The following is a 21679-nucleotide window of genomic DNA, read 5'->3' on the forward strand; positions in this document are numbered from 1 at the left end:
CAAACCAACAGATAAAGCTGAGTGCAGTTCAGTCTGAAAAATTTCAGACTGTTTGTATTAGTAAGTGACATATAATGTGATATTGGCAGCGATGTGCAATCTGGATGCTGGGAAAACTTAATCGTTTTAGTCTATTGATCTGGAATTTGTTTGTGCTGCTTCATCATGTCATGGTTCTTTGAAGCAAAACTATTTTGGCTGCTGTGAAAGGATATCTTTACAGTGGGGAAGGTTATAATGTTGTTAGCTTTTGAAACCTTTTGGCTGTAGCAATCCTCAAGTCAAAGTCATGAAGAGAACTGCAAGGTTTTGGACCAGAGGTCTGGCTTCCCTGGAGTTCCAACTTTGGTCGGAAAGATCACAGTTCTGGGGTTTTGACTCCATGAGGAGTCAGTTTTTAATGCTTTGGGACTTTCACATGGCTTAAGCTTGCCTTTCCTTCTTTCCCTCACAGTTCAAAATTTTTAACGTTTGGTTTACATGTATTTACTGATGATTACTTGGGATTTTCTCCCCCCTTTAAAAATAGGTTTTCTAAAGTTCATTTTTGAAGACCTAGTAAACATTTAATATACAGCTAGAAAACACAAGCATTTATAATTGGCAATGCTACTTTTATGTGTAGAGTTTGGACAGGAGCTTGTTGGGGGGGTGGGGTGGGCACAGGGGTTTCCTCTCCCTCCATTTTATCACACATTAAGGGTGGGACACATTGAACTGTGACTGACCAAGATTTTAATCTTGAGTGTAAGAGAAGCTGTTGCGTGTGTTTTTTGTTTTTGTTTTTTTCTGACACTTGAAGATAATGTCAATACAGTTTTCCCCAGATTTTGGTGGTTAGGTCTGTGTCCAAATACTTCTGTCACTTTTTCAAGAAATCAATGAATGAAGAAATCAGGGTTATGTGTAATAGTTACATGTTAGAAAAATTGTTCTTATTTTGATTCAGAAATCTTCATCTCACACCTAACTCTGCTTACCACTTACTGAAATTAAGAAGTGCTCCACAGATCATTTAGCATGGTCACCCTGTTACAGAAAAACAAGTAACCAAAACTGCCTTACAGATGATAATATATCTTTTTATTGCACTCAACATAGTATGGAGCTGTTGATGTGCAGTGTTCTTAATGTCAGTTTTGCCCTTTGACATAAGTGGGGACTGACACTTTTCTTATTTAGTAGGAGGAATTCTTATAGACACAGTTTGTGAACAAAACGTTCATATTAATGTGCTCCTTGCTCAGGAAAAGTAAGCGGTTTTTTTCCATCTTAATACGTTTCTGTATTATACTACCTGTCTGAAGTACTGCTGTTCTTTACACTGTTTTTCACACTTTTCACTGAATGCTTTGCCTGAAAGCGATTGCTGTTATGTCTCCTGATTCACATTACTGCAGATCTGCTCCAGCGCTGGCTGGAGATGCATTGGTCTATTACGATGAGTAGACAGAGATGTTAAGGTCATATGCAGTTCAAGAGTGAATCAGAGGCCTTGATGTTATGCATCTCCACAAAGATGATCTTTTACTTGTCAACGGAAGCAAAAGAAGCTAATTTGTATGCTTCTGCTACTAAATGTGCTTTTAGAGCTCGTATGTGTTTTGTTCTTACATCCAAGTTACAGAAAGAGGTAAAAATACTTTGAGCTTTGCTATTATTGTTGAGTATATTAACCTTAAAGATAAAATCTGTATTCAAAATATGCACATCTTGAAAGAGTGTCTAAAGTATAGCCGGTTGTAAAGAGTCGCACTAAGGTGATTTGTGCAGCATTCTGAAAGATTGACAACAATCTTTGCAGTGTTTCAGAAGTTGTCTGTCATCACCTTCTTCAGATTTCCTCCATTCTCATCTCTGCCTCGGGTTTTCAGCAAGCTCCTTTTGGCTTTCCTGATCTCAATTTCAGATGTGCTCAGGCACTGCTCGGTACGTTTGAAGCAGTATAGAGGCAGGGTGCATCAGTCCGTTCCTGCCTTTTTTGAAGAACTTCGAAACCTGGTATTCCCTTGACAGATATTCTTGTACATGAATTGCTTGTTTAAAATAGGAACTGTTTTATCTCTCAAACTGCCTGAATTAAAGCTGCAATTTGACAAATAGACCAAATGCGGGTAGTGTCTGAATAATGCCTCTGTGTGTTAGCTTGCCCTCAGTGCACAGAACAGTTGATTTGGCCCAAATGCTTTTTTACCACTCATTTTTATCTTCAGTATGCGGCCTCATGCTTTATCTGTTTCACGCTACTCCAAGCCTGCCAAGAAAACAGGTTATTTTCCTGTCAATCTGTCCTTTAGGCTTGTTGCTGAATTCTGAGTGATTGATGAACATTATGACCCCATGAGAAGCAACAACTTCCCATCTATGAAATGAGGATGTGGCACAGAGATAGTGTCAAAAGTAACCGCTGATTATTGGATGCCTAGTATGAGATAAGACAGGATTTTTGAATTTTTTCAGGGCATATAATGCTTCTGAGGGGAAAAGCACAAATTCAGAAATCGAGGGTGGGGGGGTGTAAAACTGTCTGTGACTAAGAGCTCACACATCAAGACGGGCACCCAAAACAGGGGAGACGGACACTTCGTGGGAACCAGTGAAAAGTCAGGTTTGAGTAAAATGCTGCATATTTCCCTGACAGTCTATGGTAGAGGCAGGTCCAGAGGCAATCGCCAGGCTAGCATTCAGCTCTTTAAATAGAAGAGCCTTCAACGCCCCCGCGCTCTTCCTTACAATCCCCTCCCACATTCACTGCATATTTTCAAACTTCTGCAATGAGTGAAATCAGCATCTGACAGACAACAGCCTTCTTCACATACACTATCTCCGTTCATCCACAGAGGGAGTCTGTAACGTTTGCTGACCATAGCAGATGTTCTGTGGAGTAAACCATATCAGTAATTTCAGAGCTATACGATAATGCATATGCTCAAAGGTAGGTAGGTACCATTTTAAGATGGAATGGGCAGCTGAAAACTTCTTCTTTTTTTTTTTTTTTTTGATTGCTTATTATCACAACCCTTAAATTCTGTCAATACAGGGAGGGTTTCTGTCTGCAACTTCTTTGAGCTTTAACTAAAAAAAAAAAAAATCAAATTGAAAACAAAAAGCATCATGTGGTATTATTGAAAAACTGTGATGGTTTTGAACAGCAGAGTTGAAGTAGTCTGATCTGCGGTATGTCAGCTCTTTGAGCTAACCAATTTACTAATACCAGCAGTAATCTGTAATCCTCTCCATGGATCACAACTGGAAGGAGATGTGACATGTCCCTGAATTAAGTTATTTCCAGGCAGCGTGGGAGTAGAGAGGCTGACTCCTATCACAGTCTCCAGCTCCCAGACTCCCCCGTTTAGTCTTTTTGCTTCACTAGTCCTTGTTTCCTTTCCTGCGTTTCCCAGCGCAGTTTGTCTGCTGTGTCTGACCCTTTCTGAGGGTCACTTCTACACCCCCAGCTCTTCACCTGTCTGTTAGTAGTTGTCTTCCTCGTATCATGTCACATTCTTATATCTCCTACCCCTACTTGCAGTATTTCTTCTCCTCATCTCTACAGCCAGCCTGTTCTAGGCTTTCTTAGTGTCCTGGCTGTCCTGTCTCTGGCTGCCTGGGCTTTCAGGAGGCCTTAAGGCTTTCATGAGCATATATCAGCATGTAAAGGCCAGACCACCTTCCTGAATGCTGGAACTGCTGCTGTATGCTACTTGATCCACCTCTGGTAGCTTCTGGTTTTTGAGATGGACCTTTGGGACACAGTTGTAAAATCTTACCTTTTCTTTTTTTTCTAGGTCAGCCAAGCCTCCGAGAAGCTATCTCAATGTCCTGTATAACCAACGGGAGTACAGGAAGCAGGAAAACAAGCCACAGTTCTTCTGTATCTGTTGCCAGAAAAGAAACTCTTTCATCTGCTGCAAAAAGGTACCTATTTGCTGTTAAAATTGAAATCATATTTAATTCCTTTCCCCCCATGCCCCAGAAAAAAAGCAGAGTAAGAGTTTGAATTTTGCCTCTGTACAACCCTTGGCAGAGTTTTCTGAAATGCGTTAAGGCAAGACTAAGCTTTAGAAATGCGGCATGTTGTTGGATTGCTTACAGCAGGATTCTAAAAAGAATTCATAAATGGAGACTTTTTATAGTATGTAGTGCCCAAAATACATTCTCACTAAGGGACAGAAGGGCCAAATGTATTTACTGTATGGGTGGAAATTCCTTCTGGTATTCGTCTTAATCTTTTCTTTTTTTTTCTCCAAGAAAATAATAGGAAAGAACTGACTTTGAGTGCAAATAGTAGGCAATAGCAAAAGGAATGCTATGAAACGGTAGTGAATCATAAGGTAAAATTTATATTTTTGTAGACAAAATCTTAATGCAAAATACAGCTACTTAGTCTTTTTAAGGGTATGTGTCAGATCTCAAATGTATAAAAATAATACTGCTTAAATATTTGTAGTTTAAATGAGTTAAACAGCAAACAATACCTTTTTTCCTTCATGTAATGGTTTCAGCTACATACAGTCAGCAAAGTTCTATAATTACTTTTTTCTGTGGGGTCTCTTAAATAGTCATTACATGTCATCTTTAGTCAGTAGTCTGCATCTATCTCTATTTGTTGGAAAGAACAGGCAGCCACGGAACAGAGAATACACTAATGTATAACCGTGGTAAATTATATGAACAAATTCTTGGCCTCTGTAGAGTACTCTGCTAACTCCAGTAGCTGGTTTATCTTCTAGTGCGGATGTAAATACTGTGCGTACAACAAGACAGGGAAATGATGTATTTTGGGGAATAAAAAGGTTGTGTGCAAATATAAACTATATGAGAACAAAAGAGAAACTTAGTGCCCTTTGGAATTCACAAAGCAAGGATAATATTCTGCTCTTCACTCTTCTCGCTTGTATGGAGTTGCATATCTTTCTTTTTATTGAATTCTTTATGTTTGCTTTTGAGGAATAAATTAGAAACTGATTGCAGTATGTCTCCATCTGCTAGTATGACAGACACTGGGACAAAAGACATTCCTGCAGGAAGGTATTTGTTAGTTAGCACTTCCCCATTAATCTTACCCGTGTGGCTCTTGGCACTTTGATGAGAGCCAGTCCAATTCCTGTGTTGTTCTGCTTGTGTTTTTGCTGAATCACCATCTTGATTCATTGGCTGCTAAACATTTGACTACAGAAGAAGAGCAGAGTGGAGTGCTAGGCATCCCTTTCATGTGAATCAAGTTCTTTAGAAGGAGATCTGGATAGGTCAAAAGAGGAAAACTTTCATATGAGGAGGGCTGCTGTCTCTGGGCCCCCAAATGAATCGTTTAGGAGAGGGTTTTGTGCTTCCAGGGCAGCTGAAGATAAGTGACTCCCTTTTTCAAGGTTTGCTTTAGGAGGGTACAAGTCTCCTCTTTAGTTGTCTACAACAAAACTGATCAGCACCAAATAGTGTCCCTAGTAAGGATCATAAGGAAATGGACCTATTACTCAAAATTCACTTGACAAATTTAGGGTGTCTATACCTAACGTTTTTGTCATGATGAAAAGGAAGGAGGACAGAGGAGAATATTAGCTGATCTTGGATCAGTTTGCCCCAACTCAGCTTTTCTTCAGGCTGGAGGTTCAACTGGTTCAGCAGGTAGACATGGTCATCTGTTGATGTATAATTATACTTTAATTATCAAACAGCATTAAAGCCTGCCTGTCGCTTTTCTTGTTTTAAATATATGTAGCCCTACTTCTTGTCACAAATAAAGAAGGCCAACAGACAAACTGTTGTCATTCTTGCATTTTAGTGTCTCTATTTTGTGCAGTCTTAATATTATTAAGTTTCTTAGGCTATGGCCTATGTAGGCCTGCTATCTCTAAGAATTTCTTCTATGAATAAACAATTTCATTTCCTGGACAACTTAATCCTTGTTCTACTAACCTGAATACTGTGAAATTGTGGAGATGGTCTGATGACTCAGAAGCTGCACAGCAGCATCGAGTATTGTTTCACTAAAGGTATGCTAACATTTCAGCTGTCACTTCAGAAACACTAAAGCCTGGGCTCAGGAACGTACTGTGAACAACAGATAGAGGATGCTTCATTGTCAGTGATCAAGTCATGTACATGTTTGGAAAATGTAAGCCTTGTAGTCTGGAACTGACACGTGATAGAGGAGCTGAAACAGTTTTCAACAAAAATGTTGTATACCTTCTATATCACTAGAACTGGAAACATGTTTATATGTGGTACTGCACAGAGACTTCACAGAGAACCGTTTGATCATTTTCCTTAGGACTAAATATACTTCTGAAAACAGCTTCTGGTAAGAACAGTCTTCATATTTCTGGATGACCACCCTCCACAATAGTTGCCAGTGTTGTGATCCAAAGGATGAAACAGTGTGTTAAGTGAAATTAGAGAAGCTGCAAAATTAGGACAGATAGTAATAATAGATTTCAGCTAGCCACATGTAGACCGAAGAAATGGCTCATCAAGTTGGGATTTGGAAAGAATTTTTGGACACATTAAATGACTGCTTCCCAGAGCCACTAGTCTTCAGAAACCCACAAAAAAGGTGCTATTCTTGATTTGGTTTCAGTTATTGCACAAGACCTAAGTTGAGAGGTATTAGTGGGAGAGCCACTCTGTAGTAGCAGTCATAATACAACTAAGCTGAAGATTTTAGCAGGAGAGAGCAAACCAAATAAATCTAGAACACAGATATTCAATACCAAGAAAGTGAATTATGTAGAAATTTGGTAGTTAATTTAAAATGGCATTCAAAAACAGGAGAAGCCTACAAGCAACCTGGAGGTGGCTAGAAACACTGCACTGGAAGCCCAGGTGTACTTTGTGCTGCAATTCGGAAAGAAAACAGAGTGGTCCAGTGACTCTCACGGCTCAACAGAGAAGTTAAGGAGTGAACCCACTGGCAGGGGTGGGAAAGCCATGATATGTGGTGAGCTCCTCGCAGCTGTGTGCACTGTTGGTGGCCCTGAGGAGATTCCCACACTGAACCTCTGCTTTCTAGGAGATGGATCAGATGAGTTTGAATGAGAATGCAGGAAGTGTGAGACCAAGTGGTAAGTTAGGGCATACGCTGCTCTCAGCTGGTGGCATTCACCCATGTGTCTGGAGCAAGTCGAAAGGAAGTTGCAGAATCTCTGGCCTGTCACCACAAACAACATAGTGTCAAAAATGCAGTGCGAATGGATGACAAATAATGGCCAGGCTCACAAGCTCTCTTATGCCACCGTCGGAGGCAGAGCAAGGGGCTTGCTGGACCGTTGTTCTGGCCAAGCGGCACCATTGTGGTGCTTCCTTGCAAGCTGGAGTTCTCTAAGTCATTGCGTGGGCTTGTCATCTCTCCTGCTGGAGCCCTCATCTCTTGTACCAGTGTTAGGCTGTATTTTGACATCCCTGAGAGAGGAAGGGAAAATTCTAAGTTGTGTCTTTCTGAAAGACTGTTCCTTAAAAAAGCATGCTCTATCCTAATAGATTGACTTCACTGTGAGTAATTCTACATTTATGGGAGAATGAATGCAAAGTTCTATAAGTGTGCCTGTCAGAAGAGTAATAAAGAGCCTCTTACTATTTTCTTTAGGGACAAGACATTCTTAGAGTTTATTTTTCTATACTGTATTTCTTGCCAGAGGCTGTGAGAAAAGATTAAGATTGCTCACTGTGCTCCTGTATCTAATAAAGCAAGCTAAGTCTTGTGATGAAAATATTTTTAGGTTTCTAGTTAATTAGGGTCTTCTGGCTATAAATTTACTTACTAAAACCCCACAGTTCTTCCTTATTTCTCCATGATCACATATATTCCTTACAGAAATGCAAAAGCACATTGTTTTGTTTTCGTTTGTCTTTCTGAAAAGAAAATGATGTTGATGCATTATATTTAAGTGTTTAAACTTTTATGTTTATAGAAGACACCCCTAAGTGATCTTTCTAAATATGTTTTGTATTTTATTTTATTATGATTTGACTTGTTCTTCAATGCTGTTTTGGAAGGATTTAGAAAAGTTGGGAACTCTTTTAAATGTTGAGGGTTTCCTTTCAATGACAGATAATATATTTCAGTTGAGATAACAAATGAAATGGAAAGAGGCTCTAGATGTTATTAGAATCAGGTCCTATTTTTGCTTATATTAAATATTGACTTTGTATTTTTCATAGTTTCCTGTGAAAAAGGTAAATGAAACCTGAGTAAGTCAGACGGGGGAGGGGGGAAGTGGGGTGAGAAAGTAGAAATCTTCGGCTTTCTCTCTTCCCTTCAAAAAGGTACAGTTTCTTTGTTTGTTTTCCTTCACTTTGCAGGTTGCTCTGAACTTAAGAGAAAAATCTCCCCCCCCCTTTTTAGATAGTGCTTGTATCTTGCTTTTTTTGTTTCAATGAGAAATTTCTTCCAGAAATGTATTTTAATCTTTTAAAAAATCTGCAGTACACTACAGAATACTCCCCCTGCCCCAGTCCTGCTGCTGTTTGTGTGAATCAGTATATTGCAAAGCATTCTATTTTATACAAGTGCCTTTTAACTAATCTTGCCCTTGATTTAGTGGACCTTAAGGAATCTGAGATTGTTAATGATATGTATTTAAAGCTGTTTCAAATGTTAACCTAATAAATACAGCAGTATAAAAATGAAGATGTATTCTTGGCTCATTTACTGAAAGCTTTGAAGAAGTGAAGATAGTTTGATGTTAGTCAACTACAGATCGAAACAGTGGTGAGTTCTCAGTGATGATTTCCTTTGGTAAACTGTGCTGCTGGCTAATCTAAGCCAGGGAGAGCTGGGTCGCCAGCAAGAGCAGTGCGGTCTTCCGGGGGCAGCACAGAGATAGCAGTACTCAGCACTTCCAGAAATAGCACCAGAGAGGTTTGGGTTCTCAACAGGTTCAAGCTCATCAGAGTTGGGGCAAGTTGCGCTCCTCCCTTGCGCTTGCTCTGAGCCTTGGCTGACAGCACAGCGAGGTAGTTCGGGAAGCTGAACCAGACAAAAAAAACTTTCTGAGGGTTGGCAGAGCTGTGGTGCATTGAACTGTGTCAGGTTTGAACTCTGTAGAACCGCTGTAGGGCGCAGGGCATATTCAATTCAAAAGAAGTCGTATTCAGTTTTAAATCAGAGTAAACTTAGCACATCTATGCAGTAAAAATAAGTAAATAAACCTTCCCCCCCCCTCTTATTTTTGTTAAAAGAAGATTTATTCACAAGCTACAAAAGACGTTGGTAATTAACTAATCTGAACAGAGTCAGTAGATAATCAAGCATTCTTTTGGTGGTTATATACAGTAAGTTTTGACACGCTTCTCCCATCTTTTCAAATAGAGCATTTTCTCCCACCTTTTTAATTTATTTGCTTGTTCTTTTTTTTTCCTCCCCATGTTATACTTTATTTTACAGCGGTACAGAAAAAAAGAAAGAAAAACCTCCAGGACAGAAAGAAAAAAAAGAGGAATCTCATTCTAATGATCAAAATCCACAAACTCAAGCATCACCTTCTCCCCAGCCCTCCTCACAGACTCTCCAAACACACAGGCAAACTCAAGAAAGCAAGAGTTCTGCTCCAGCTAAAAGGTTTTCACAGTACCACAGTACAGAACTAGAAAATGGTTGTAATGATACTGAGTTCATATTAGACAACAAGTCATGTGAAATAATTCCAATTTCATGATCAAGTTGATAAATGTTTAATAATTTTTTGTGCTAGAAAAGATGCATTCAATATACATTGCAACATTACAACAGAGCAAGTATCTAAAAATGCAGAATTCTTTGACTAAATTTTTAAGATGAGAAAGCAATTCATTCTCTGTCATTATTTGAAATCCTAATATGGTAAAGATAGATTACCTCTAATCAGTCATATTATTCTAAAAATACATAACAATGACTCTGACTTGATCTTTCTCAAAATATGCTTCATAAGTTTTGTCTGAAATAGCTAAACTGTGGAGTATATTTTACATGTGACCACTTACCACATGTTGTAACAGCACTGGTTAAATGCTAGTATCATTGCAACCCTTCCTTTGGGTGTCTTTCCTCTCAAATCATTCTATAATGTGACTACATTTTGCTCCTGCCCGCAATCCCTGCTAGGTTGCAGAATGATCTGATTCACTTTAGTTCTAATTCTTTACGTGTGTGAAGTCCTATTTTTACATCCAAATAAAAGAACTGCTTGACTTGAGTGAAAGTAGGAGTATGTTTAGGATCGCCTCTGTGTTCCTACTGATTTTGGTAGGAAATGGGCACAGAGAAAATGGTACTGTTCTTTAAATGTCTTTTTAAGTCCAGTAAATGGATTTTAAGATTTGGGTGATTATTTTTGAGTTTAAAAAACATGCAGTTCACTCAGTGTGGAATTTTTATTTTTTTTTTAATGATTCATTGTCACTTATTTGGAAAGTTTGGGAAGGTATGAATTTCTTTCCTGGCATTTAGAAGACCAAAACAAGCTCTTAGATGAAATTTAGTCCTCTGAAATTTATTAGAGTTCACAAGATTATGTTGTCTTGCATTGCCTGAATTCACAGTTCTAATAAATATTTAAACTTTCACTTGACTGATGCATGTTATAACACTCCATAAAGGCTCTGTCTCCATGTCTTGAACAAACTCTCAGTTATCTGAAGTTGAACTTGCGGCCTGCTGTTCTCTTGCCTGGTATCTCACTGTCAAGATGTGCTTGAAGCCTTGCTTACTAATCTTTTGCAGTGTGGGGGAGGGAAGCCTTTTTAATGCCTTAATGGTTTAACCTGATTTGATAATTTGTTTGTCCCAAAATCTTTTTCAGCCTCTCGAGGTGCTGTGGAAGTAGCTTGCCATTGCCAAGCTGCAGTTTGGAACTTATTTCTACAAAAAGTACTTCTGACTGGATGAAGTGTAATGTTGTTAGCAGGACAGATGCAGACTCTGTATCAGACTGAAAAATAATTTGAACTAGAACACTTTTGAATATGTTTTCCATGATTAAGTTATGCATGAAGCTAATGACTGCAAAACTTTCATTTCAGATTGCCATTAGCGTAAATTGGCTCCAATAAGATTGCTGAAAAGCTCTATTGGAATTCGTGGATTTAATTGTCTATGATAGTGGGCCAAACCTAGCTTGCCTTATTTGTGTAAGAAGTTTACAGACATTTGTTTCAAAATGATCACAGTGATTAATGTGGTTTAGCGTGTACTGTCTGCAAAACCGTCATGAAATTGTAGTCTGAAAGAACTGTTCTGACACAAAAATCCTATCATTTTAATGCTGGTGAACAGTTAATCAATTAAAAATTTTCTACTCTTCCATTTCTTCAGTGATTTTTTTAAATTCATTTATTTAGGCTAATCTAGCCTCAAATTTTTCCCTTTTTTTAGTTTGTTAACAATATAGTGTTAAAGTATAGAGATATTTTGTTCAAGCTTTTACGTAAGAGCACTTTAAAATGGATAAAGAAACGGATAAAACATATTTTGCAGCTGTCTAGCTCAGTTGTTTTCATTCATCCAGTTAGAACTTTTTGACTAATCCTTTTTTTCCCGTTTCATGCTTCAGCTTGAAGGAAGACCTAGCTCTGCTTTTGTCTCCTGCTGCTTGATCTGTCAGTTGCATACCAGTTCCGGTTATTGTTATCTTATTAACTTGTCATTTTAAAATATATTGTTGTTTCTTCTAGCATAAAGCGATCCTTGACTGCTGAGAAACCTCACAGTGTATGGGAGAGTTCAGATGACAGTCGTAACAAACTGTTGAGAGTAGCATCAACATCTAAATTAATATCAAAAGTGGCAAAGAATGCAGACAAGTAAGTATCAGTTTGTTGCATAAAAGTGTGAGTGAACTTCAGAGCCAAAGTAGTATGAATTTGCATCGTTTTAATGAAATTATGTATATGCTAAGACCATTTACGTCTTTTTTTCCATTGGGTAGTTATCTGCATAATCTGGCAATGTGATGCTCCAGATGCCTCTGGAATCTTAAATTCTTAACAAAATGTGAATGCAGTATTTTTAGAGTGTGAAGATATTTTAATGCTACATGTTTGGGTTAGTGGAATTGTGCGTTAGGAATTAGAATTTATGGCCTAATGCCACTTGTGTAAAGTTTCCAACCAATCATTTTATAATTAAAAAATAATTTGGAAATGCTAGCATGTTTCCTTGGAATTAATTTACTGGTTTTGGCAAAAAAATAAGTGCATTTTTAAAGTAAAATGTAATTGCAAAAATGTATTCTTATGGTTTCAGGTAGGTCTCTTAAATTAATTGTTTAACAAATTTTTGAATCCAGGTTCTGGATAATAGACAGGTATCTTGTTAGTTTGACCTTAAGTACGCGAAGGTTTTTCTTCTGTTGTTCCTGTCCTGCTAAAATAGCTTCATTCTATTTGAAATGAGTAATAGCAAAGAATTGCAAATGTAAACATTTCTCTAAGCCTGCTGGTACCTTCCGTCAATAGTATGTACAAGTAGACTTATATCGACCCAGATCCTAACAGCAATTGCGCCCGTGCTTATTTTCCTGCTGTGCTTTGTCCTAGTGAACTCAAATGTTACTGAACTTAGCGTAAGGGCTGAGGAATTGAAGGGAGTGTGGTTATCCTGTTAAGGTCTTGGTTATAGTAATAAGGCACAGAGCACCATATATCTCTGCGCTCTTAAGAAGAAGCATAGAACAATGGAAGAATAAGTTTGGAGGGGGCTCAAAGCAGTTGCTAGACCAACTAATGTGGAGGCGAGATTAAAAATTTCCCAGTTATCCCTCAGAGGACCTTTTCCAATCTTCTCTTTCAAACCTGTAGCAAAGGGGGAAGTAGGAAATCTCACCCAACAAAAAGTGTTTCTGGATATCCAGAGTAAATCATCTTACCTATAAATCAAGCTGATTTCTAGTGACAACAGAGTTGGTTTGTCATCTTTATAACAAGCTTTTGCATAATGAAAAGGCAGTAACGTCTGTGCTTGGCTTCCTCTTTTCTGTGCTGTGCAAAGCCTGTTTCTTCAGCCTCTGCTCGCAGGCAATGTGCTGTAGCCCCTTGTTCCTCTCAGTCTCCTCTGGGCACTGTCCTTCAGCAAAGGTTTTCTCAGTTTTTGGTCTCCAGCTGGGGTCTCAGCAGGTCCGAATAGCATAGAGTAATTGCTTCCTCTACTTCTATCAATACAGAGTAAGCTTGCTTTGTGTCACTCCACTTTGCTGACCCCTCTTGTGACCCACTTTCTGTCCCCAATACCCTTTGCCCCCACCTTCCCACATCGTATTCGCACTTAATTCTGTTTTCGTAAGCATAATATTTTGCATTTCTCTTTGAACTCATTCTGTTGGCTTTTTGATTGAGCTCTCCTCTATTTGTTACAACGACTGAATTCTGAGCTGGTCTCCCAAAGTGAAGGCAACTTCTCCCAGCTTGATGGGATTAGCTTCATCTGCAGATTTCATAAATGCAATACAACCTGAGAACTCCTTCCTCCAAACCTAATAAAACCCTTCAGACCCACTCTTTCCAGTCTTTTTATGATCGTGTCTCTTAGCTTGTATAAGAGATTGTCAAATAGATACTAGTAATAGATACTTGGGGTCAAGAGTGGCACAATTGCGTTCCTTTTGTCCTAGGAATGGAAAGAACAAAATTATTTTAAATTAATCTTGGAGGTGGATATTGGCACATTTACGAAAAACTTTATGCCTAGTCTGAAGAATTCTACAAAACACTGAAGCGCTGTGAGTGAGGGATTATGGCTTGCATATTTTACTACTGTTTCTTTTCCCTGTATAATTAGTTTTCACAGTTGAAATTTAAAAGCCCTTTGGCACTTTCAATTAGAGCAGGGTGGAGCTAGATAATATTTAGGAATGAAAAATCCTGTCTTGATTTCTACTTACCAAGTTTCTTTTCTTGGTTTCTGTTATCTTACTAAAATATTTTTCACAATAAGTGCTATACTTCAAATTTGTTAATAATTAAAAATAAATTTTACCTTTATTGACATTTTGTATATTGGTCCTGGTATAGTCAAAACAGATTAACCTTTTTTCATTTTCCTGTGATTTTGGTTATTCTTTGAGAGACTTTAAATGCTGATGTAGGAGAAATCAAGTATTTAAAAAAAGAAGAGTAGATAAGATTAGGAAAAAATAAGGATTAATTATTATCAGAGAAAATTGTCTGCGCAGAGCTTGAAGTTGTTGTAAATTGTTACCTATCATCTGATTGAAGACTGAGTGTTATATTGGTTGTATACCTTGTTCTTATGCTCAAATTTGTTTAAAAAAAAAATGCAGTATTTACACTCGAGAGCACACATTAATTCTCATTTTTAGTCAAATCCTGTATGCCAGATTTATAACAGAATTAATTTAGTCCAAATACATATTGATACATTACATTTACAGTTCCCAGTTAAGAAAAGCTGGCCTAATCTGCCTAAAGTTACCCGACTCTTTTGCAAGGAACTAGAATTCAGCCCTTAATGCGGGCCCCAGAACAGAAATGTTTTACGTATGCTTTGCACCACCAGCCCAGGATTTGAACTTTGTTTAGCAAGTTCAGCCTTTAAGCCGGCACTGAGCTGTAAATCAGTCTGATAAAGCCACAAGAAGTAATAGGGTTCCCACGGCAGCCCATCTTTTTCAGTGTTTTTCAGGCAGAGCTGGGTATCAAGCTTAGATTTTTCATTTGGCAGCCTGGAGAAGGGTGAATCTACTAATAGCCAGAGATGACTTTCCTCATGCATATGCTTGACCCTTTGTCACTGTTACGAAAATTTGACCTCTATCCAGCTAAAAATACTGGATGCCACTCATACCTTCCTGCTCGGTTTCAAATGAATTCACGTTTTTTATGCAATGCATTCTCCTGTCAGGGGATAATGTCCTGGTAGGAGGTAGCTTTGATGACGGAAGTTAATATTTCTTCTATCTTTGTAAGAAAGGATTGAGGTTTTCCATGAATAGTTCATTCTCGATTCTGGAGAGCAGTCTAACAAATGAACGCTTGGGAAACTTCTAAACTGCATTCCTCAGAAGACTTTGTGTCGTACATCCAGGAATGCTGCATGGAGCCATTTTAGATGAAACTGCAACTTGCCAACATTTAACCTGTATGTCCAACAAGGTTAATTCCTAGAAAAATTCATGTTGTTGTTGTGTTGACAGTGTATTTTGACAGGTGTTAAATACTTTGCAGGCCTGAGGGTGTTTGGCAGCTTAAAACATTTTAGTTATTGCAAGTTTGCTCTCTAAAATGGAATTTTCCATGCACAAGAAATATGCCCTCCATAACTTATTTTAAAATCTTTTTATGTTTGTTGTTGTTGTTTGTTGTTTTTGCAGTAGTTCTTAGGAACCTGCCATGGGACTAAAGACATTAAGTTACTGAAGAGATGTTGTGAATAAAATACTAAGATGTTATGCATAAAATACTAAGTAGGTAAAGACGCACTGTGACCAAGATTAGTTATTTAGCATCCTGTGCTACAGTCAGGCTCTCATGAGAGTTTGAGATTGCCAAATGCAATAATATTTAAGAACTAGGTGGTATTGGTTTGAGAAGCATTTCACATATTAATGATACTATTTTGCATTTTTCCCCAGGCACAAGGATGTCATCATCAGCCAAGGTAAATAAAAATATTTATTTTTAAATACTGGATGAAGTTGAAAAGATTTGCCTTTGACTGAATAGTATTTCCTGTAAATAAGTATATTGGGAAGTATGCTTATGAAACAGGGATCCAGAGTTAAAATTGCATTAATAATTACTCGAAGAATTGATTTGGCAAACTATTACTCAGGACCTATATAAGGCTCTTTGAAATCGTGGAGAAAGTCTCATCAAACTGGGTCTTTAGGAAGGGCAGAAATTTTTGGTGGGTGGTGGGAGGATTCATTTTTGTTTTTGTAAAACAAAGCTTTTGATTATTTCCATTTTATGGAAATGTGTGTATGTGTGTATAAAGAGAGAGAGGTTACAGGAACAAAGTATTAAATGCTGAACTATGTACCAGTCTTCATCCAAGCAGGTGAGAGCAAGCCTGTAGAAATAGTTTTAAGATATTTTATTTCTGTCCCATAACCAGCAAAAATGTCAACTCGTGAAAAAAACAGCCAAGGTAAGACTTATGCTATGCCCGTTGGTTGCTTTCTAATTTAGCACTGTCATGAATCTTTTATTTGGCTTTTCACCATCAAAGAGCATCAGTGTATGATCTCTTAAAAAGTTTGAGCATTTAAGCTTTTTTATTATTGAAATAGTTTATGATGGCATATGCATATATGTGTGGAGGATTTTTTGGAAGTAGTCTAAAATAAATTTCTATGTACATAATTTCCTCAGAGGAAATATGTATTTAAATGATAAGGCTCTAGAAGTCTTGCACTGTTGCCTAATATACCAGGATATTAAGAACTGCCAACTAAAAGATTTGTTTTATCTCAGCTTTCTGTCTTGCCAGTATTACAACATATACATGCTGATTAGACAAGAACAGAGACTGAAAGTTTTAATATAGTGTCCCAAAAGGAAAAATGAGTCTCTTCTAAAGTGTATTTTTTTTTTCATCGATAAATCTTGCATTCTGTGGCTACCTGCTGCTGCTGGCTTGTTCAGACAGGAAAAGGAGCAGCCTATCTGAAAGTGGTGGAATGTGACAACAAAATAAATCCATTCTTTTATGTCTCAAAATAACTCTGCTTTGATGTCCTACAAACTACTGAAGCATGCAGTTTCAAAACTAAAGCATGTTACCCAAGTGCATGCTGTACTCAGCATATATATCTATGTACAGAGGTTCTGTCTTGTGCTTTCTTTGCTGCTAATTAACAAATCTTCAGACTCCAAATTCTGCGCTGTAAGCAAGATTACATTTTACACAGTTTGATTACTTTTGGCCATCATTGGATTCCCCCCTCCCCCCCCCCAAAAAAAAAAAAAAAAAAAAACCCAAAACCCGAAGCCACTCAAATTGTTTGGAAGTTAACATAAGTTGTAATAAGACCAAAATTAACTTGAATCCAAGTACTTTCTTTATCTTTTTCTAATTTATGGAGAAATTACAGATTTTAAAATATTCTAAATTGATTCTTATCAAAAGCGTCTTACAGAAACAGTAGGGAAAAAGAGGAATGCACAAACTTGAGGAACAAACAAGGGAATTTGTACACCAGCAGTGGAGCAGTACATGTGCAGCAATGGTTACTGAAAAAGAAAACAAATCAGTAATGGCCAGGTCAGCTGCAATTTAGCTTTACAAAAATTAAATAAAGCTATTGCATCAAACATACCCCTTCTAACCAGACACGGCTTTTCATGGTGCCAAGTTGCATACAGCTAAAATACTAATTCTTTCTTTATAATGTGCTTCTACAGTTCTACACATTCTGCCAAGAATGGGCAGTCTGTCACTTCTCTGATCATGGTAGCTATGATTTCTGTGGCCTCCAGTGTGTACCCTGCTGTCTGTTATGTTACACTGCGTATGATGCGAGCTTCCATGGAATAATGAATGGGTGGCTTTGCGTGTGTTGTGCCACAGTCCGTCCTGATCCCACCTGGAACATAAGAGAGAAATATGATTCAGATGGCAATGGCCCTGTCTATAAGGGAGGAGGAGAGAAAGTCTTGTCGTAGAAAATGCATTTACTAACATTTTAAGCAAGTGTAGTGTCAAAGCATCATTCTGCCTTCAATGGGGACAAAGTTGAAATCAGCAAGATTACACCACTGAAGCTTTTTTCGTGTGGGCCAGTGAGTGTATTTTAAAACAGCCTTTAAAATGTTTGTGTGTTATTAGACTGTGTTGGGTTCCATGTTGTTTCCTACCACAGGAATAACCTGCCTGTTTGTTACCGTAGAATTTTGTTTCCCCCCCCCCCCCCCCCAATCGATATAAGCTTAGCAATACCCAGCCAGGTCCCTTTAGTGTAAGATCCTGTTCAGAGCAGGTGACTTTAGTTTATTTTCTACTGGATAGCTGCCACATAAATAAATCTATTTCCAGTTGGCACCTTGATCCAACTGGCCAGCAGGTTCAAGAGTTAACATTATTCAAAATGGTTAGCTTATTTCTGGAGGCAAATCCCTTGCAGCTGGGTGGAATTGTCTTGAGCAGGGTAGGATTTTGAAGGTAGCCTGTAGAAATGCTGTTTGTGCAGGATCTGTGCTGTTCTGCATCCCTAGTGGCAAGGCTGCTTTAACACTCTTTTGTGACTTGCCAGTTTTTGCCTCTCGAGGCAAACAGTCTCTAACAGGACATTGAATTCAGTTATGGCAGCTCCCGCTAACTGCTTGTTGCACTTGGATGTGTGTGTAACACTGCATACAAGATGCGCCTCCTACACTAGCAATGGTGCGAATATGCATCCTTGGGCTCTTTCTAGCAACTGTGTGAAGGGGACTCTTTGGAAAGCTGTTGGTGCTCAAACCATCAAGCTTCAAACCAAATCTTCTATGTAAAAACATTTCAGTGTCTTTATATGCATATAAAACATGTTTGGAAATGTGTGGAAATAGCAGAATCTCGTAAGCAAAAGATATTTGTAAGGGATAATGGGGTGGAAGATTACAATTCCATGTCGCTTTGAACATCCTTGAGTCAGGCTTGATTCAGGCTATTACTGAAGCTGCTTTGAATCTTGTCACCATAGTAAAATGCCACAAAATGTAGTGAAACGCATTTTTACACTTTTAGTTCTTCGAATCATATTTATCTAGCAGCAGAAGCTATTGCAATATTATCTGTGTTGTGATCGTCTGTGTATGTTCATTGTGATATCTGTTGATGATATGTCTTGGCTGTAAAAGCAAAAGGCTTGAGCAGCAAGTGAAAATTAGTCTGAGATGAACTTGCACAGAGAAAGGCATTGTCAGCCTTAATATCCCAGTTGTCTTCAGTTCGCAGTCCCCTACAGAATATACTACAGAGGCTGATGTTCACATTCAATAAGACCTGGGCAATTCTATGTTCCTGCAGGAGCAGATGTGTGGGGCAGCGCAGCCCCACAGCTACCTCGGGGACATTCGCTTGAGAGTTTCCCGAGAGCCCTCCATCTCGCACCAGGCCAAGGCCATGCATATTACAAGTGCTGATCACATACCGTGTCAGAGTGCACAGTTTTCCTCCCTCAGTAACACCAGCCTTTCTCTCTCTCACTTGGGCTGAGTTGCACCTACTCCAGCATTACGCCTGAGCTTGTGCATCTGGACATATGCTGAAACAGATGTAATAAAAACAGGAACACTTGTGTGATACTAATCCAGCGAAGGAAGTATTAGGCATACTTCCATATGCTTGCTGTATGCTCCAGAGAATTTGGGGGGTTGGGTTTTTTAAGCTTATTTTTGAACATTTGTTTTGTTTATCCTTGCAAACCAGAGCCATTTATTACAATAAAATACAGTACTAGAAGGTATCAAAACTCTATGAAAATACAATAAAATGGCAGATGAAATAAGTGGGTGCTTACCACAGCATTAGTAGGACATTAGCTAAAGTTGTTCTTTTAAATTTTTTACCAGCAGGTGTTTATAATTGCCTATAAAACCATCTTGCATTTCATTTCGGCAGAGACATTTAAAAAGTATTAATCATAAAGCATTCATACTTTTATGCCCAGAAGGTAAAGGCCCTGGTTATTTTAAGATAAAACGTATTTTTTTTTACTGAGATTCCATATTTCAGTTTGTGTTTGGTTTTACGTGATAGCAGCTCTGTACGTGAATCACTTGTTCACTTATTATAAAGTAATAAGAGACATTTAGACATTTTTGGATGGCAATAAAAACCATATGTGAGAGAATTAATGAAAAACATTCACTGCATTCCTAAGTTTGTTTCTTTTTAGATTGTCAGTGCTTTATTAGTTTCCAGTACTTTTCTTCTGTTAGTTATGGCTGTACTATAGCCCTAACAGAATAGGGCAAATGTGAAGCCCATAAAGGAAAAATTTACCCTGTTTACAGTGTGTCCTGTCCACCAAGAATGCAGAATTCCCTATTTCAGAACTGTTTTCGCATCAGACGTGCAGATTTGCTGTCAGATGCTTATTGAGAGTGCTCATGTATCTGAGGGCAAATTGAGACCCACTTTATCTTCTTACTGCTACTTGCTCTCATTCTGGCATAGTGCGTCTTACTAAAAACCATAGATACTGGTGAAATAATCCAAGCTGATCTTAGAAGTATTTGGGAGTTTTTCTCATTTGTTCCTAGTAATTTCATGATTTTATTCTTTAAGCAGACAATGTTTAGATACAGTCTTACTGAGTTTGTTGTGTATACTGAGTTCCTTTTTATGAGACCTTATTTTTATTATAAAACTCTAGAGTTGTAATATTAATCTTTATTTCAAAGCAAATGGTACGTGTTACAAACATCTAGATTCTTAATGTCTATTGGTACATGTAAAAGCAGACTCTTAACTGTGATTTACTTAATTTTATAAAACTAATAACCCAAAGTCCATTAAGAAATCACAATGCATAGATGTGAAATGATTCCAAATCTAAGTAAATCTCCTTTGTCTCATCTACTTTTTTGGCCTGTTTGTTCTGCCTTGTATCAGCGCTTCATAGTGACGGTGCACTTCCACTTGTCAGGTACAGCAAATATCCATAGCATAGGGCAAGAGCTGGCAGACCCACCTCCAGGTTTTAGTTCCACTTAATATGAAATATCATATTCTGAACATGGTGGCTGAATCTGGTTGTGTTTGGGCCATTAGCATTGGTTTAAATCAGAAACGAGCTTTGTAGTCTTTGTTCCTCAGGTTAGTGGTCCTACAGAGCTCTTGGACGCAGGTCTGAGGACAGACGGCTTGTGGGAAAGAAGCTGTTTGTAGTATTACAAAGCATGACTGAACTGGTCAAGCGACTAGAAGGTGAAGCCAGATTAATAAACGTACTCTAGATGTCGTAGTTTGTTCTGTATAATTACTGAGTTCTGCTTGGCCAAGACTGTTGTAACCTTCCAGGGTTGCGGGGAGGTGGTGTGTGTTTGTAATTTGTAAGCCGTTTTAAGGTGAAGATTCAGATGATAAACACAAATAGAACTGAGCTAAGGGTTTTGATGCGATTTGTCCATGTTACTCTTGCAAACTAGATAGGGTGGCCTCTAGTGAAAAGTAGTAATGATCAATCTGTAGGGTAAGATTATTGTCTTGATTTTTTTCCATGATTTAACTTATAACTGGGTAAATGAACAGTTAATTTTGTTATTTATCCAGTATTCATCTCCTGTTTATATTTATCTGTTACATGCTTATTAGATTCCACTTTATGCATACACTCACTTGCTGAAAAGCAGCTAATTACAGCACAGACTTGCTGGGCTACCTCAGGGTCTGCTTAATAATAAGGGATAGAGATATAAAGTGTGTGTTTTGTCTAATATTTTGTCCTGTTTTGTTGTAGAAACCAGTAAGTGATGATAAGGGTTTCTCACGTGCTTCTAGGAAACTACTGTATGTTCTGAGACAATTTCATTTTCAGGCATATGTTTTTGGAAGTTGGGAGGATTTTGCTTTTTGTATGTCGTTGTTTATACCCTTCACAAATGTGAAGGCAGCTTTCATGTCTCCTGAACGCTCTTCTCTTAGGTATTTCTTAGTTAAACTACAAAGATTTCTTTGATCTTTCTTCTGCTGCTTTCAGTCCCTACTCATTTTTATTACTTTCCTCTGAAATCCTTCCATAGTCCCCTAAGAATATGATTCACA

The 21679-nt window shown here is 38.1% G+C and overlaps 1 protein-coding gene across 2 annotated transcripts in view; it reads left to right on the forward strand.

The window, feature by feature from the left end:
- EML4 (EMAP like 4) overlaps nt 1-21679 on the forward strand; it is a 167255-nt gene that overhangs the window by 98654 nt on the left and 46922 nt on the right. Inside the window, exons 3-7 of one of the 2 annotated variants that reach the window (XM_067293132.1) lie at nt 3786-3915; nt 9380-9553; nt 11647-11775; nt 15561-15586; nt 16046-16078. In XM_067293132.1, coding sequence (XP_067149233.1) covers nt 3786-3915; nt 9380-9553; nt 11647-11775; nt 15561-15586; nt 16046-16078 — 492 coding nt within the window. Of the gene's footprint in view, nt 1-3785; nt 3916-6157; nt 6299-9379; nt 9554-11646; nt 11776-15560; nt 15587-16045; nt 16079-21679 lie in introns of those variants that run through there. The other variant, XM_067293133.1, reaches the window with a different exon arrangement.

This window comes from Apteryx mantelli, chromosome 3, assembly GCF_036417845.1.
Source record: "Apteryx mantelli isolate bAptMan1 chromosome 3, bAptMan1.hap1, whole genome shotgun sequence".
Lineage (NCBI taxonomy): Eukaryota > Metazoa > Chordata > Aves > Apterygiformes > Apterygidae > Apteryx > Apteryx mantelli.